This window comes from Achroia grisella, unplaced genomic scaffold, assembly GCF_030625045.1.
Source record: "Achroia grisella isolate CSIRO2021 unplaced genomic scaffold, CSIRO_AGI_Agris_v1 utg204, whole genome shotgun sequence".
NCBI lineage: Eukaryota > Metazoa > Arthropoda > Insecta > Lepidoptera > Pyralidae > Achroia > Achroia grisella.
The window spans coordinates 703,434-718,409 of NW_026712703.1; the positions used below are offsets into that span (position 1 = coordinate 703,434).

A 14,976-nucleotide genomic window follows, 5' to 3' on the forward strand; every position below is an offset into this window, starting at 1 on the left:
GAATTTATTTTATAATGTATTTTTTCTTTTTAATGTAACAAGTAGTGTGGCAAGTTGAATAATATATATACATTAGTTTTTTATTGACATCTTTAATTAAAATATACAATAATTGTAAATACTTACTAAAAATACTTATATCGCATGGATATCGCTTTTACTGAATTTTAGACACGTCTATTGTATATTGGCATGTCGATTGTTAATTAAATCAGTATTTTAGTTCTTTGGATGGAAAGTGTTCGTAAGGAGTAAAAACGCACAATACGGGTGTCTTGGGACATACGTTTCGAAGGAAATAAGCATGTAAGTTCCTAAGTGAGTTCGATGAAATAATAAGTGCTCAGGAGTGAAGAAAGTGCTATGTAACTTATAATTACGAACACTCAGATACGTATCTATATACAAACTGTAGGTCTCATATTTTCTATATCTCAAGGAAACATTCATTTTTAATGGATAAATTTTAATAGGTACTTCACTGACTTAAAACAGGTAGGTAAGTAATTTCACTATTTGAATGGTAGGTACATTCCAGAGTGACATAGGCTATATATATTATGTTAATATATATATACAGAATCTTCTGAGTTGTGATGTAAGCACCTAGTTAAAAAAACAGTTTTTAGAATTTATTTTGTAGGTATCTCTGTGTGAATTTTTATATGTTAATCTCAGACAGGGCGGAACCGAATTGAATGGAATTTTCACTGATGTAGCAAGCTTCCTCTAACATTTCATATTTCTCATAGTTCAATCGGTTCGCAAATAATAAGTTACTTAACTATAAATTATAATACTATTCTTAACGGCATGCGCATATACCTACCTAGGTACGAAGCTACGGATGCTGCTTGTTATAAACACTAAAGTTTTAATAGTAAAAAGATTATTCCCGTTATTAGTTTCTTTAATGACTAGGATGCTATTTCAGGTTATCAGCAGTGAGTTTGATAGTATATGGATTAATATGGCTGACAAAGAAGCTGTCAGAGTTGCCGAATCCCCCTCCGTGGGACCAGGAGACCACCCCAATGCCTGATCGTCACATGCCACCTAAACCACCGATGCAGGGATAACCATCAACAACCGTCCTTTTTGGTTATTTGTGTATATAATAAATTTATTATATTTAGGTATTAAAAACATTGTATTAATTTTTTGGGCTTATCAACTTTATTAGATTTGGACCACTATTGGGGATTACAATTATGAGATTATTCAAATTATTTTTTATTTAATAAATATTAAAAGTAAGTACATAAGTCTGCGAATTCATAAGCGTAGAAAATGGTAGTATCATATCGTTTTTTATTATCAGGAAGGACAGTAGTATAATGTGTTGTAGCTTATATATATATGTAGATTAGTATTTTTATGTAGATTTGCTGCATACATATTCGTAAAATAGGACATGTGTTGTTTACAGTACATATATATCGCATTTTTGAAAAATATTTGACGTTTGATCTTGTTTACCTACTACTACGCGTTTACTACGCGTTTTTAATAATGATAACGTTCATATGTTAGAAATCGCACAAGAGTTGCCGTGTTGAATCCTGGACCAACCAACCTGGATGTGTCAAATAATATAGGAACACCGAGAATTTTTTTACTATCTTTTCTAATTGGTTTCTATTTTGTTGTTTCTAATTCATGAAAATCAAGCATAACTCGAAAGAGTATAATACAAATAATTATTTAATACATTTATTTAGGCAAACACTTATTATTTATTGAAAAAGGTAGTGCCTTTAAAATTGCAGATGTTTGCATAGTTTACATCGACACTCCTGTAAAGCAGTGCCCACCTTGTTACAAAATGACCGTTGGTAAGGGAGGTAGGCTATCTCCGTATATTCGTCCACCCACTGGTAACCACACTGAAAAATAAAAAATATACTATTTATATAATGAAATCATTAAGAATACACATAACAAACATATAGATACAAAAACATAAATCGGACATGTAGTTTAGTTCTCTAATATCTTGTAAGTTGTGGATACGGGCATTCCGTGTCAACTACAAATATTCTGCAGACAGATAGATGCAATTATGCTCTTGTTTGAAGGGTTAGAAATTGTACCTACTGTACTGTAAATGAGTACAGTCACTCGTAAGTCTTCTTGTTACAAGGGTGCCAAATATGAGCTGTGTTTGGTATTGTAAGTGTTCATGATTTGAGATGGCCACATACCATATAAAAAGACCACTTAATTGTTACTATTTTTGTTATATGAAATAATAATGCATTTGTTATTAAGAAACACGAACAATATAGAAATGAAAAATAGAAAACCTTTTTATGTGTACTTAGATGTAATTTTGTTTAAATCCATCTAGCGTGAAAGAGTAACAAACGTCCAGCCATTTTCACGAAAGTTTGTGTGTATGATATTAATAGTATGAAATCACTAATCACTAACAGCTATAGCCATATTTCTGTAATGCTGACGCCTAGCGTTCGGTGTCGCTAGCGTGGCAAGCAACGCCCACGCTCGGCCTGCTCGCCTATCCAGCTTCAGCGCTTGTACAGCACATGCCACTGCATACGACTTAACTAACTTCTTGTCATCCGTTGTATCGGCTTCACCACCTTTTTCTGTTGCTCGCTAATAAAATATTGTCAGAGTAGAAAGGACAATGCAAACAGAGGAGGATGCAAAGAATGAGGTACAAAATATGTAATACTTATATACTGAAAATCTGCAGATGCGTCCGCGTAAATATGGTTCTAAGATTAGAATGTGTGTCGAAAAGTAAAAGACAAAGGAAAGGAACAATATCATTAGTATTTGTAAGTCCGAAACATTAAGATACCTTTATCCAGTCATCAGCGAATGCCATCCAAGCGTATGCGTTTGGTTCTCTACGTATAAGATCTACCAAGACAGAACGCGCTCGCTGTGGCTCATAGTTCGGCAATGCTAGCAGTATACTGTAAAATAGCATATTTTTGGATACAAAGACTGAGAAGAGTAATCGCAAAATAATTTAAAAATTTAAAACAATATCAACCTTCAACATTATTAGGTACATAGACGCTGACGCTGTAAGGACTAAGTGCGCTGAGGGTAGGTATGTATATAACGAGTCAATATATATAGTATCTATATGTGCTACCCGTACTAATATTGGAAATACGAAAGTTTAACTGTTTGTCAGTTACCGTTCAAAATATTTGAACGCATCTTAGTGAAATTTGACGTAAAGGTCGTAGATACTCGTATTACGACGACGATTTTAGGCCATTTTTTATATAAAAATAAAAATAAATTGAATAATAAGTCGTGAGCAAACCGTTTATGCATATTTACTTCTGTACACTTATTCTATTTATATAATACTGTGCGATAGAATGTAAAGCCAAAATGTTAAAAATATTATACTTACCTATAAGCGCTAATACAAGTGCCTGCTTTTTCCAAGCAAGCCATAGAAGCATTGTAATCTTTATTCTTGTGTAGGCACTCAGCTTCTAAGGTTCTCATGTAACTAATCTGTTGTTATAAGATTTTACTGGCAATTTAAACAAACAAGGGTCCATATGAACAGAAAATGGTAATGATGGTAAATATTTTATATAGGTATGAGCATGAAAAGTGAGTGCTTTGCTTCTTATGCTACACTTTCAATCAAGCAAGAGAATGCTCGTTCTATCCTATCGTTCTTTGTTCAGCCTAGTTAAACATAGGTAAGTCGGACTATATTCTAATAGATTAGAATTACATTTTGCTCCAAGTTCCAGTAATGTAATATCTAAGACAGGCAAGTAGGTAAATAAATAATAATTTGATATACTTCACCAAACTTCTGTATACCCCGACGGATATGACAAAGAGCTTCGTCGATGTCGCCACGCAGTCGATAACATAATGCTACTAAGTGGAAATAGGCGGCCGTCTCACCCGCTTCAGACAGTGCTCTTGCCACACACACCTCTGCCAACTTGAACCGAAACAACCAATATACATAATAAATAATTATTAAATTACCATACCATATTAGAATTTTCATTGTCGTAATTCGTAAAATACAAAACCATGTAAAATGTTATAGATCCCATATGATCTATCTATATTTTATATAAATTTTAATATACATTACATTTAGGCATGTTTTTTATTGTCCTAGTGACAAAATGTAACGTATGCATAAATATTACTATTATAACAATTACACCAATCTGTTAGAAGGCCTATAATTTTTTATTTTCTTTTGAAGTAAAAAATCGTTGCATATGTTATTACAACAAATTACTGGTAGGCTAGTTTGCTGTATTAGTTTGTTGTTTGTACCTAGGGGTGCATTCTATAAAAGTAATCTATTTAATTTCTAACACAGATAACTCCCTATCTTGCTTTGTACCGTGTTTCTATAAGCGGATGAATGGGGTATTACAGGTCAATGGGTAATTGTGCCGCCCCTTGAGTTGTTAAACTATTTGTATCTACAGTAACGCCAAAAATATCCTATATATTTTCAGGATACCTTGTATATTTGACAAACATTATTCCAACAATACATTTAGCGCAGATTTTTTTGGGTATGAAAGTGGAGGATAATTTAACAGTAAATAGATATTTTTATTTTAACATATGATTTAATTATTAGTTGAAGGCTAATGTAATGGATACGATTGCTTAGTTTAATATCTGTATTAAAAATAGGAAAAAATGTTGCATTTCCTCCATAAGTAGATGGAGGAAATGCAATTTTGTTTTCTATTTTTAATACAGATATTAAACTTCACCGATTGGAAAAAGTTAATAAATTAGGATAGTTAGCTTTAAGAAAATATTTTAATAAAAATATAATAAGCAATATATAGTAATACTAGTAAGTATAATAAATTAATATATTTACTGTTACAGCTCGTAATCTCAATAAGAGGTCGGCTGCGTCGTAGTATGGACACATTTCTGGCAACAGTGGCGTGTAGTCCCACCAATCACCAAGTTCGTGGTCCCAAGATCTTAGAAAGCCTAAAACATCTGTATAGCCTTTTGCCTGACTCCTAAAATTTAATATCAATAAACATATATTGGATATAGAATAGGCAAACAAGCTGAGAGTGATACCCGTCACGTTCATAGACAAGAATCAGGGGTTTAATTATGTAACACTGTTACTAACCATTTAAAATATATACGATCCAGGGATAGATTGGACGATTGTTAAACCTTTAGGTACTGCGATTTTGTAAATATTAAATTACAGGCATGATATTTTAGTCCTCCAACGGCAACTCATGAGTGCTATTGTGGGCGTCCCATTATAATGTGCATTGTGCTGACCATGTTTATAGGCGACGGTTACCAGTTTCTTGCTTGATATTCTAATTACATACGTGAAACCTTACTTTTTAATATAGATCATGACTTCGTCCGCCATATTAAAAAGTTGCCGATCTGAATAGTACGCGTTAGCAACAACCCAACCGGTTGACCAAAACGGGTACAATGATAACAAAGCTACGAAAAATATCTCAGCTGCTTCAGGACTGTTTTCAAATATGATAGACGCTTTAGACAGGAGCCTAAAAGAAATAAACATTGTATAAGCATATAGGTAAATTCGAATGTGTTTGCTGATGCGAATGTGAGTGGTTTTAATGTCACCATTTGAAAGCGTAGTGCCTCACTGCTCAATAGTCTAACCATTCCGTCTCTACCACGATCACACACACTCACCCCTCCGATCAATAAATACACTGTCCAATTCAAATGAGGATCGAAATTATGATGGCCTGAGCCAAGTTTCAGTTCAAGTTCATCCTCTAGCGGTGCCCTCATATTAAAGTCATATCCGTCAGGCAGGACTTAGCCTTCAGCCGCTCCATAAGTCAGATCATAAAGATTAAGTTGCAAATCATGTAAGTTTCCAATGAGTATTGGCTTAAAAGTTTTCATCGTACATGCAATAAGGCTGTTTCAACGGTTGTCACACCAATTGAAGGAAATCTTGAAGGGATTTGTTATATTAATAATAAAAAGTTCCTATATAACAATCAATACTAATATCTACTCACGTTAGGGGGTGCCTGGGGTTAAGTTCAATTGATTTATTAATGCAAACATTAGCCCAGTCTCGATCTACGTCCAATAAACAGGTACCTAGTTCTCGCCAGTAGTCTGCATCGCGAGGTTTTTCTGCTACTAACTAAAACAACCCATAAAGGTGTATAGGACATGAATTTTGGTAAAAAATGAAAACCACTCAAAAAGATGAATTTATGACCTGATAGAGATTCTATGCTGAATAAATATTAAAAAAAAATTGAGATATAAGAGAGCTTCTGTCAGTTCACGTAATACAATTTATATTCACATTCAATTTTATTAAATTTGTTCAGCCGTTTTCATGGAGAGATGACAAACAGACAGATACGATTTTGCCTAGGTAATATTATATTAGTATGAATTGGTTAAGTAAATTCTTATTTAAACTAATATTAAAAAAATTGTTTAATACCTAAACTAATATTTTAGAGGTAAATTTTCACATTAAAATTTGTTTGGATATAATATTTTTTTCATTTATTACAAGTTTCTTTATCAGTTAGTAACTTAACATGGTATCAAGTAGCATTTTATGGAATTACAAATTCATACAATAATTACACTGGTGTGAAGCCAAGGTGCGTGAAATTTATATCGAGTTTTACAATAATCATTCACAGATTGTTCTAGTTTTTAGTACGGATACCTCACTTGGTTAGTTCTCGCTTTAAAAAAGGTTTACGTTCTTATATTATTATAAGTCATTTTACCTGGAGATAAAGTTCTGTTGCGTGTGGTATGTCTTGCAAGTGTCGAGCATGTCTCGCTGCTCTTAGAACTGGATCCATTCCGTGTGGACTATCTGCACCCACAAGGGTTTCACAAGTTGTTTTCATGAGGCACGCATGTGCCATCATTAACATCTCCTGAAAAACAGCAAACACTCGATTTCGATTAGGTAATTAATTTGGTTATTGTTGAATTGTTATTTTTGATGCATAATTTTTAGTTTGTAATTTTGTTACTGTTAATTGTGTTATTGTACTAATTTGCTAATAAAGGCTATAAGAAAATAGCAGAGAGTATGAATTCACTGCCCCCTCTGAGTTATAGACTGTTTTGTCCCTATTGATAACTTTTAATTTTATTATAAGCAGCAATTACAATAGTTTAATATTTGAGACAAACAAAGATGATTATTATTATAAAAAATATTGAACAATGTTATAAATAATAAGATGATATATTATAGACTTTTTTATATATAAGAAAAGTTAAGGCCATTGTTTTCTGTATATCACCATGACCTAGCATGAAATTTAGAATAAGGGAGCTGACTGAAAACTTTTTGATTTATATAATAATGTAATTAATTTGGTAGGTACCTTGTAAAGTTCATCGGTGGAGAGGAAATCTTGTACAACGAAGTTATTATTCACGTATACGGCAGCGTCCTGCCAAAACGATGTCGTTAGCTCCACGCGGGTACGTGTCTCGCTCAACTGACGGTTGAAATTACAAAATTCAGTCTTACCTGTTTAATGAAAAAGTTTACTTTTATTCTTTATTATTATTAAAGACTTACACCTGTATCGTTCTCGGCAGTTATATCTAGATGCTTTTAAATTTTAGATATTTTTTGCTTCCAATTTTAAAAAGTAATCAACCGATTTAAAGAAAACGTTTTTAATTCGGCAATGGAGCATGTGATATCTTGGCCAATTTAGCATTGCTATTCATGATTCTTTTATTTTACTCTCATATTAATCAGTTTAATGTATTATCAGGGTTACCATGTCAACATTAAAATAGCTTCGTACGAAGAAATAAAAAATGTTATAAAACTCGTATATTCGTTCAATTTGACTTTCTAACTATGTACGTACGTCTAAATATCGTAGAAACTTGGACGAGGATGAACATGGACTTGTACCGAAGGCCAAGAAATCTCGTGTTTCTATTGAGCACCTTAATACGGTTGGCATCCCTGATTAATGATTAATGTTATCATTTTTTTATATTGAAAAAAATGTAATAATACCATAATGGGGAACTTTTCGTAAAGAGTTGACAGCGGATCGAACAGTCGCGTGCCAATCCCTGTCTAACTGACCGCGTCCAGTGCATTCTCTTTTATTAGAACCACCTTCCATTTCTTTTAACATATCTTCTATTTGTGAACTAGAATATAACTTTGAATGCTTAGTTAATTAGTCCACCGCTCCTAGTCATTTTTTCCCGCGAAAACAGCGAGATCTTGGTAGTACTTAATTGTATTCATTGTGTAGATAATTAAGTTTCTATTTTCAAATTTTCTGGATAGTACAACTTTTTTTAAAATTCTAATGGCAACTGATCCTAAGATTATTTTTATGGAAAATAGCAATCGTAGTAAGTATGCCTATACCCTAGTATCCTTAATTTGTTGCTATTTCTGATCATTCTGATCTATACGTGCTCTACTCACACTAGTGACCTAAAAGTGAAAATATGACACAATTTAATTTTGAAGAACTTTGACAAATCTTTTAATCCAACTATACGTATTTGAATTAGATAAAAATTTGAACTTGGATAAAGAAATCGTTAATTACTTAGTGATATGAGGCGGTATAACTGCTTTCTGAAAAGGGTTTTTTAATTTGACTTCCACAATAACGAAAGCAGAATTTTCATTGGCTCCTGTAGGCCTGGTAGTATATCCTATGTCAGTGCTCGTGCTGGCCGGTGTAGAGTCGGTAGTGGTCCTGAAATTTGAACAGGTTAGGAGTAAAACTGTAGCATATATTTTCTATGGTGTAGCAACACACAATATTGTATATTACAAGTTGAAAGTGAAATTAATTTTGTTCCACAAGAATTAACCATCTACCACCAGAAGAATAGTATAGATGAAATTAACGTTTTTTTGGAATTTGAATGTCAAACAAGCTGATGGCCCGCCTCATCATGCGAACCTAATTACGTTCTCATGACACTCCTATTACTATTTTACATTACTAATCTAGAAGATTAAGATAACTCTTATCCACGTTATGTCCTATCATAGGAGCTCTAAAAAATTTCATAACAAGTGCAGAAATGGCGAAGTTATCATGTAACATACAGAAACATATAAAATGACAGTAGCGGGTCACATCTTGATTAAAACACTTGATCGAAACATAACCTAAAAAATTTGATGAATAAGGTTTAAGATGATGATGATAAAAAAAAACAAAAAATAATAGTCTAATTAGGAAATTTTCATGTTTTATCATAATAAAACATTTTTATTTCTTTACTTGTTAGGTTTTTGTGTACTGCCTGAAGTTGAAGGTGCTCTTTCATTGGGTGTGAGCAGTAAGTTACATCCACAGTTCTCCATCATTGTCTGACTATTTATCCATTGTAAAGGCACAATTAAACGGAGCGTTGTCTCTAAAATGTTTTTATACTTAGTATTTAATTTAAATAATCTAACACATAGCAATCTAATTTGTTGCTAACAAATTATTGCAATGTACAGTTACAGTTACAGCAAATAAATTTTCCGATACAGTCAGCAATATCATTCAAATCTATAGTGTTCTATAGCCAGTATTACGATCATTATGTATATAGAAAATTAATATTGTATGTTGCAATAATGAATTGATTGAAGTGATAATAATAATCCAGGACAACAGACAAATACTTAAATTAATTTTCTTGTAAATGCATGCATTATATATAACAGGTGAAGCGTATGTCTTCATTAATATTTGTTTAAAAATATTATCTTCATACCTATATGTAATTTTTGAATACTTTTGTATGTCTCTTAACTTTTCCTCTTGAAATCACTCCGCTAGTATATGTATAAATAAATTATTTCTTATTTACTAATGGAAAAAACTTAGGAACTCTATTTCAATGTGTCGTCAGTTGCATACATCTCACCTCCGGGGTAAAGTAGTTTAAATAGGTCTAGAAAAGCCATGAAACTATAGCCGCCATGTTCTCCATACATATGTACTTCCAACGGCCACTTATAATGTCGTAGATGGTTCCATAACCAGGTGTTATCCTTTAGCATTAGAGTACGATGAAACGAGCCCCACACTGTCGTGTCTATAGAATTAATAGTAAATAATACACTCCAATAACGTTAACCAACCTTGTGTTAGAACAAACGGTAGGAGTAGGTATTATCCAGAGGTTAATCTAGAAATTAATTTGAGATTTACGAAATTACGGCTTACAATCTAAGATTGTTTGCCTTATTTAAAAAATATATTCATTATAATAATAAGGTAAAGGATTTAAATGATTAAATTTGTTTAGTAATTTAGATATGCATATTATCTTAATTAAAAAAAATTCAAAATCTGTAGTATTCGGAATTCCTAAGAATATTTGCTGATTGGACCGAATTTTTAGTGAAGTATTGGCTTCACTAGTAGCTATGTACCATGTCAGCACGATGGCTTCCAGTGGTGACCCGTCAGTGTATACCTACCGTTAGCAAAGGCAGGGTCCGCCATTAGTGCTTTCACGTCTACAATATAATTTTGGTTTGGCACCTAATGTAATGCCAGATGAAATTGTAAGAGTATAAGTATATTTGATATTTTCAATACAAAATATAAACTTTATTGCACTTTTAACATTAAAAAAATAAAGATTGTTATACAAATATGTGAGCAATGGTGGGCTTATCTCTGAAAGAGATCTCTTCCAGCAATCTTAACGTTGTGACAGAGGTGGTGGTTAGCGAGCAAGGATAGTGTTCGAGTTTTGTAAAGACATACAATATATATAACTTACAAGGATTTCTTGAGCTATGAATATGTCGATTCACGTCTATACCATTGGGATTATATAAATCTTCTATATTAATACAAAAAATTTCATCTCCCTTTGTAAAAACATCATCGCCGAGTCTGAGACTTTCCCATTTAGGATAAAAATTATTGCATTGAAATCTCTTTGGTATTCTGTAACCTTGATTAAATGTTACAAGACCGGTATTCTAGAAAACAATTTTATTTATTTACAACTGGTAGCCTTATGTACCTGTCAAATCTATGAATGGCACAACATTATACTCCTCAGGAATGTAAACGCATGAAGAGCACAACTTTATATGATGGCGTGTTACTGTTATATATGTTTCTGTTAGCATCCGTCAGTCTGCCAGTTAGTTTGTTATGTCAGTGGTTACATCTTTACAGTTTTATCATGAACTTTTATGACTAAACTAACCGTTTCGTTATATAGAGGCGTTTTTGAAGCGGCAGTGTACATATATTCTTCATTATAAGGTATTATCATATTGTAAGAAGCTACAACCGTTAACTTCATGTAATTGGCTTTCTCCAATAATCTGTGATGGTGCACATTCAGCGGATTCCGTAACACAGAAAGTTCTATTGTGAGTAAAAGTAAATTGTCCCAACTTTTCTGATGCAATACTGAAGGTGCAAACATTGGTTCCATGCTTTTACTTATACACAGTTTGTCTTGATCTGAAATAGTATTTTAAATGGGCTATGAATGAATAGGTAATGTCGTGTACTTGCTTGTATGAACGGTATACTAACGTGGCGCCAGCGGAGGAAGACAAGGTAAGGATGAAATGAGGTTAGTCAGCGTATTAGGGCAAATACACCAGGAATTATTAGTTTAATCAATTTACAAAGCGGGGGAAGGGGAAGCTCCGCCTGGAGGTAAAGCTAATATAAAATGGTATAGCATGCTGGCAATAGTTTCTCTACCCCCTCTATATTTAAAATAGTTGACGTAGGTACATCAATGATTAGGAAAGTGGAAAAATCTTAACAGAAAATAAACTTACTCAAAAAGATCGACAAGATATCAATGTTACAACAGCTTATATCCGGTACGCATTTGACAATCGGATTTGAATTTAAACTGTCCTCCATTTCTCCAGACATGTTTGATTCAATACTTTTAAGAGGCTGGACGTATACTGTAATAAATAAATAGCTTACTTCAATGAAGTAAGGAGCTATTAGATGGAAAAAAAAATACGAAACACTGATACAGGTTTTATTATTTATTTATATGTTGTAAATCTTGTAACACAATTTTTTTGTCCAACATTTGTTCGCTTATTATTGTTAGGTAGTAAACCGTCTTTGGAAAATATAGCTTATTTTCTCGGGATAATTTTCTGTATATGTACACATTTCCCTAGTTGCGTGACAACCGTGCGGAAAATATTAAAGCATAAATAGACTCTTACCAACTAAGGGACAGTCGGCAATAAGGCACATTTTCTCATAGTCAGATGGATCATAATTCATGTCACCACTAGCTAATACTGGACTTTTTTTTGTTGTTTCTCTATTTCCCACAGATTTGATGACTGCTGTCAATAACAACTGATCGAAAAACGTTATTTTAATGGCATATTGTTTAGGATTTTCATCTGGATCTCGTAAACTCAACACTTTTACAGTCAACACATCAAGTGGCGGTATGTAGATTTCTTCTTTAAACTGTATGTCAGATTTTGTAGAAATGGAAGCATCGGAACGAAACTATAAGTCGAATATTATAAATACATCATTTATTAGATATATAAACTAAAAAAGAAACTACACGGTTATGCTGTTTTATACCTTTCCTTTTTTCATTACCTATATATTCTAATTATCAATCTACTTTACAAAACAATCAAGTATTACAGTCGTAATAAATTATGAACATACGTATGTGTTTACCTGTAATTAATTATTTAGCTGTCATTTCAATTAAATAGTTTTTATGCAGACAGAACATTGATAAATCAAGAAGGTCTAATAATTGTGAATAATTAATGATTTTAGCAATATCTTTAACACAAAACCCTAAGTAGGCAAGTCATTTTCTTTTCTGTAATTGGAAATGCTAACTAGCTGAGATCATGAATGTGATCCATGATACGATACACGATAGATATAATAAAATTAATTGTGACGCCGTGGTAATCCTAATGCTTTGCCATTCCTGGGGATTAAGATGCCATGCTTTGTAACTTCTCTGCCAATCTCGAAGAGTTATAAGGAAGCCTTAGTCGGTATAGCATAAAAGTTATTTTTATTCCGGATCAAATATATATAAGTTAAATAAAATTCGAAAAAAGTTTGTTTTAGATATGCAAGTATCATTTTGTAATTCAATACTGTTAAAATGTTCTCGTTATTTATGTATGCTATTTCAATGTAGGTACTTAACTACAGTAATGATATTGTCATTAAACATAGATTAGTAAAAAATGTACATTATGGTTTAGTGATTATCTACTTTATTTGATTCTACTAATAATATTCAACAATTTAGTATTCATACCTAAGCCTATATTGTTATATCGGTGAGGACAATCCATGCCATTACAACTTCTGAATCATGAATTTAATATGTTACCTGTTTAATGTAATATTACTTTTATTCAGATCCATTGTCGTTGCACAGATCACAAAAAACCCCGAAAACTATGTAAGTACAGCTCTAATCATATTACAGATGTCTTGTACATAAGAGATTTCATGATAAATGGTTCATCCATTTATCATGAAATCTCTTATGTACAAGACTTATATGTATAGAAAACTATTTTTTATGCGCTATTTTGTCTTATAATCTTGATTTTGTGATATAATCTATTTTAAAGCAAACTCTAAAAAACAGACAGACACATTCAATATGAGAATGGATTAAGTAGAATTATTTAGACTGAAAGGCGCCTTGCATATGTTTCATCTATTTTATTTATGTCGTATTTATTAAGCATGTACCTATTATATACCTACATAGTTATTGAGTACACTATTAATTTTTATATTGATAAAGTATACCTAAAAATACCTGTAATAAATAATTCCTACAGAATAATGTTATTTATTTGTTTTATTCGTTTGTATAATGAACATTTTTATATTAATTGTTACCAGGGCCCGTATTTAATGTCGACGTATAACCTGACACTGTGTTCTGGTCCTAAACATAAAAATTTAACAGATATTGAAAGCGATATACGGAGACAAGACAACTCGTTCCTGGGTATTGTTAAACATACATTTTTAGAAAGAAGTCGAATCGAAGAGGTACTAATTGATCATTTTTAAGTTGGATAAGTTTATCAGAACAACCTTTAATTGCACACAGTAGCTATTTTCATCTATATATATATAACTCAAAGGTGACTGACATAGTGATCTATCAACGCACAGCCCAAACCACTGGACGGATCGGGCTGAAATTTGGCATACAGGTAGATGTTATGACATAGGCATCCGCTAAGAAAGGATTTTGATTAATTCTTCCCCCATGGGGATAAAATAGGGGATGAAAGTTTATATGAAACTTTGTCAATTTTAAACCGATCGGGCTGAGACTGCATGCATAAAGCTACTATGACGTAGGCATCCCCTAAGAAAGGATTTTGATAAATTCTACCCCTAAGGGGATAAATTAACGCGAGCGAAGCCGCGGGCAAAAATCTAGTATAATATAAATTTCGTATAATTTGTTAACGTATGATAGAAAATGTAATTTGACTGTATATGACATTAGTTTGTCTTTGTCTGCATATGCTTTCATTCTCAAATGTCATTAAGATTGGTTTAGCTGCTTAGTTGCTAAAAAGGTAACAAACAGATCTGTTACTTACCTGTACACACCGACACATTTCCGCATTTATTATATAGTTTTAAAATATCATACAATAAATGTAGACCCAAATATGAATGTTCTAATTCTATTACCTTAGCGTGTTCTAATTCTAAATATATTAGGTTAAACGTGAATCCTGAGCATTTAGTAACATACAATTAGTAATAGTAGTGAACTAAATTAAAGTACATAATCCATATACTCTGTACTTTACTGAATTATATTTTTATTCAAAAGAATTGTTATACATTATTAAATTTTCAGATGAAAATAGACGTGTTTGCCTTAAATGAGAACCGTAAAAAATTGTTATGGCGGTACAAAGTG

General features: G+C 32.3%; 1 protein-coding gene across 1 annotated transcript; it reads right to left on the bottom strand.

Moving 5' to 3' along the window:
* Window positions 1-1,757: 1,757 nt before the first annotated feature.
* LOC131842023 (uncharacterized) lies at window positions 1,758-12,706 on the bottom strand. The gene is made up of 19 exons (XM_059190454.1): window positions 12,618-12,706; window positions 12,239-12,536; window positions 11,828-11,962; window positions 11,236-11,498; window positions 10,798-11,002; window positions 9,931-10,101; window positions 9,294-9,429; window positions 8,604-8,756; window positions 8,051-8,190; window positions 7,395-7,543; window positions 6,780-6,935; window positions 6,039-6,169; window positions 5,370-5,546; window positions 4,874-5,024; window positions 3,809-3,955; window positions 3,401-3,507; window positions 2,828-2,945; window positions 2,434-2,619; window positions 1,758-1,886 (listed from the first exon to the last, which is right to left on the bottom strand). Exons 1-19 carry the CDS (start codon window positions 12,630-12,632, stop codon window positions 1,758-1,760), a joined length of 2,967 nt encoding a protein of 988 aa, XP_059046437.1. The 5' UTR covers window positions 12,633-12,706.
* Between the last annotated feature and the right edge of the window lie 2,270 nt (window positions 12,707-14,976).

Excerpts from the sequence above, each read along its gene's own strand:
- LOC131842023 (XM_059190454.1), bottom strand. Across the intron at positions 5,025-5,369 it reads GTCATGATCTATATTAAAAA|GAGTCAGGCAAAAGGCTATA; the intron begins GTAAGGTTTCAC and ends ATTAAATTTTAG. Across the intron at positions 2,946-3,400 it reads ACTTGTATTAGCGCTTATAG|TATACTGCTAGCATTGCCGA; the intron begins GTAAGTATAATA and ends GCTATTTTACAG.